The sequence below is a fragment of the Trifolium pratense genome, linkage group LG7 (assembly GCF_020283565.1).
Source record: "Trifolium pratense cultivar HEN17-A07 linkage group LG7, ARS_RC_1.1, whole genome shotgun sequence".
NCBI classification, from domain to species: Eukaryota; Viridiplantae; Streptophyta; class Magnoliopsida; order Fabales; family Fabaceae; genus Trifolium; species Trifolium pratense.
This window is the reverse complement of record NC_060065.1, coordinates 39,592,691-39,595,877: the sequence shown is the minus strand read 5'-3', so window position 1 is coordinate 39,595,877 and position 3,187 is coordinate 39,592,691. Positions and strand designations below refer to the sequence as shown.

General features: G+C 33.4%; 1 protein-coding gene across 1 annotated transcript; it reads right to left on the bottom strand.

The window, feature by feature from the left end:
- Positions 1-327: 327 nt before the first annotated feature.
- LOC123897664 (1-aminocyclopropane-1-carboxylate oxidase homolog 3-like) lies at positions 328-2,951 on the bottom strand. The gene is made up of 3 exons (XM_045948384.1): positions 2,349-2,951; positions 955-1,276; positions 328-710 (listed from the first exon to the last, which is right to left on the bottom strand). The coding sequence occupies exons 1-3, from the start codon at positions 2,849-2,851 to the stop codon at positions 459-461; spliced, it is 1,077 nt and encodes a 358-aa protein (XP_045804340.1). The 5' UTR covers positions 2,852-2,951; the 3' UTR covers positions 328-458.
- Between the last annotated feature and the right edge of the window lie 236 nt (positions 2,952-3,187).

The following is a 3,187-nucleotide window of genomic DNA, read 5'->3' as shown; positions in this document are numbered from 1 at the left end:
AGTTACACCACTACATCAGTACATCGTGTTGTTTCACGACAACTTTTTCACTACAAGTAGCATTAACCTTTTATTAACTAGTAAACGTTCAATACATAATACACAAGACAATAATTTTTTTTTTTTTAACGGCAAAATATTATTAATAATAACCGGTCTCTACACAAGACGAACAGAGGCCGGGAAAAATGAAACTACAAAACAAATATGCCGTATATAAGCGGAATACCAATGAAAAAGTCCAAGAAATTATTATGGAAACTATCCCAAGAATTGATCACCCTAACAAGAGTATGAGCAACCATATTCACTTGACTCCCAATAAACTTTATTATTTCAAAACACTTTATTACTGATTGTATTCAAATTACTTTTGAAATGATATTCAGAAAATATTCCACAATTCTACAATCATTTATTATGCTTAATATAAACTTGCTCAATCCATATTAGCCAACTCAAAGCTTGAAATGTTGAAGAGCAGAGATGCCATCAAGCCCTTTAGAATTGAAGTAGGTTACAAAATCAACAAAAGTTGTTTCCCTGTATATAGGAGGGTTGTCTTCTGATAATAATTCTTTTATAGGTCCATAGAGCTTTTCCTTTGATCTAACATCTGCCCTAAAAAAGCATGCAATAGATACTCTGGGAGCAATGTTATTTGCCAGCACTCTGTGTTCAGCACTCTTGAATCTGTCATTTGTTATTAGCTGCAGTTCATTAAAAATTATAATTAGTTAGAGTCATGTTAAGTTCATTTCACATACCATACAAGAACGTTTGATGAACTAAGGGCCCATATAAGAACTAAGTAGTTTATATGTGGTCATAGCTCAGCTGGTAGAGTCATTGCATTTTATGCGAGAGCTATGATTTGAACTCCAGACACTCCATTTAGTAAAACATTATGTTGCACGAAATACGCGTAAGCAAAGTAGTAATAGAAAACTATACCTGCATAACATCGCCGATATTAACGACAAAAGCCTCAGGTATTGCTGGTATATCAATCCAGTTGTCCTCATGACGGATTTGGAGGCCACCAATATGGTCTTGGAGAAGCACAGTGAAAAAACTAGGATCACAATGTCCAGCAGCTCCCATAGTTAATTCTGGTTCAGGACAAGGTGGATAGTAATGGCAAAGTAAAGCATTCCCCTTATAACAATCCAAGTTCTTTAAATGGTTTGGATCCAATCCAAGAGCTTCTGATAGTAATTCAAGAAGTTCCAGTCCAAGGTTCATTACATGTCTTCCATATTCCAGAATTATATCCCTACAAGAAGAACCAACCACCAAACAATTAGTTAAGTTCCCTATGTACTTAATTTAGCCTCATATTCTTTTATCAATAATTGTTTAATTTCCCCTAACATCATTGATCCTATCTGATTATTTGTCTCATGACAAAGAGATTGCTCTCTTGCTTTTCAATTGTAAGCCTATTTAATGGCGACATATTAGAAAGAAATCAAGTTATCTTTATTATAAAATTTTGAGAGTTATTTTCTCTTTCCGGTGGATTCTATAAGCTTTTATGTTACATATTTGTTGTTTGTCACTTGTAATCCTGTGTTTTCGTTTCTAGAATTAGTGCTTCCTTGCACTTCCGACCGCGTCACAAACTCGGTTCTTTGAACAATTTGATCCAATGCGTGCAAACAATGGGAGCTCATTAATCACTTAAATCTAATGTTTAAATTATTTGTTTTTTTATTTTCATAATTTTCATAATAAAGGATAACTACGATCTCCACAACTACGATCGGAAGGGGTTGGAACCACGGTTCGATCTCCACAACTACGATCGGAAGGGGTTGGAACCACTCTGTGTCATAACTGACCCCCGAACCAGATTAGACGGTCTAATAGGCCGGATACTTGAGTGAAAAAAAAATAAAAATTATTATTGTTGTGTCCGATACTCCCTGCGTCCTAAAATGCTCCCTCTATCTCAAAATGAGTGGCCCATTTTGACTATATGCACTATTCATACAACTTGTTTTGACCATATTTTTTTACTAATAAATAAAAATAAGGGTCATGCTAAACAGATGTTGGATTCGTCGTATTTTTAAAATATCAAATTTTTATAATTTTTACTATTATACAATTAAAATATTAATCATCAAAGTTATGCATTGACATATATGAAATAAAATAGTGAAACTGTGTCGACGGAGTAATAATTTAAAAACATTTACATTGTTTTAAATGTATTAAAAACCTTGTGAGTTCGTCTTTGTCGTTACTCATCCAATCTTATCTCTCAAACAAGAGAGAAAACACAACACACAAATTGAAAAATTGAAAAACTGATTTAAAATTGCACAAACAAGAACTCTCACCTGCATACTACTGGAAAATCTTCTGGTTTTGCAGTATCAGAAAACATGTGCCATACTAAAGTATCCCCCCAATTGAGTGGTGCTGGACTGTATAGAGCAAAATTACTATTATACATAAAAGGCTTTGTTAGATCTCTGGTATACATCTCTTTTTTCACTTCAGTATCTTGTTCATGGAATCTAATTACACCATCTTTCATATCTTGAAGAACATTCAAAGGAACACCATGATTGATCACTTGAAAGAAGCCCCATGTCTCAGATGCTTCCCTTACTTGCCTTATAATTTCTTGCCTTGCATTTGGATCTTTACCAATATTTGTAAAGTCTATAACAGGAATAGTTTGTTTTGTGTTTGTTGAAAAGTTATGAGGTGGATTATGAAATAAGGTTGGGATTTTGAGTATACCTTGATCAACAAGGCCTTTAACACCAGCTTTTGTTTCATCAAATGCTTTGAGTTCTTGGAGCCTGATTTCATCTGTAGTAGTAGTAGATCCCATATTAGTGTGTTTTTGGTTTTCTGTGGTCTCAGAGATAAAATTATTTGTTCAAGTTGAGAATAATTGTGAAATATTTATACTATGATTTCACAATAATGGTCTCATAAAATACTATGTTGTCACTATCATGGTCTCATAAAAAATATTGAATCACCAATTTCTCAAGTAAAAAAATTTGTAACAGCTAGCTGGTCATTTTTTACTACTAAATATTTTACTACTAGTATACATTAACTTGCATACGTGGCATTCTACTGCGATGAGACATAGCAAAGACTTTTCTGCCGGAAATAATTTTTGTGTTACATTACTATTTTTAAGTACTAACTAGGTTGC

Coding starts and splice junctions, on each gene's coding strand:
- LOC123897664 (XM_045948384.1), bottom strand. CDS start 2,851: ATGGGATCTACTACTACTACAGATGAAATCAGGCTCCAAGAACTCAAA. Junction 1,277..2,348: donor GATTTTCCAGTAGTATGCAG/GTGAGAGTTCTT, acceptor TTCTTCTTGTAG/GGATATAATTCTGGAATATG. Junction 711..954: donor ATATCGGCGATGTTATGCAG/GTATAGTTTTCT, acceptor AATGAACTGCAG/CTAATAACAAATGACAGATT.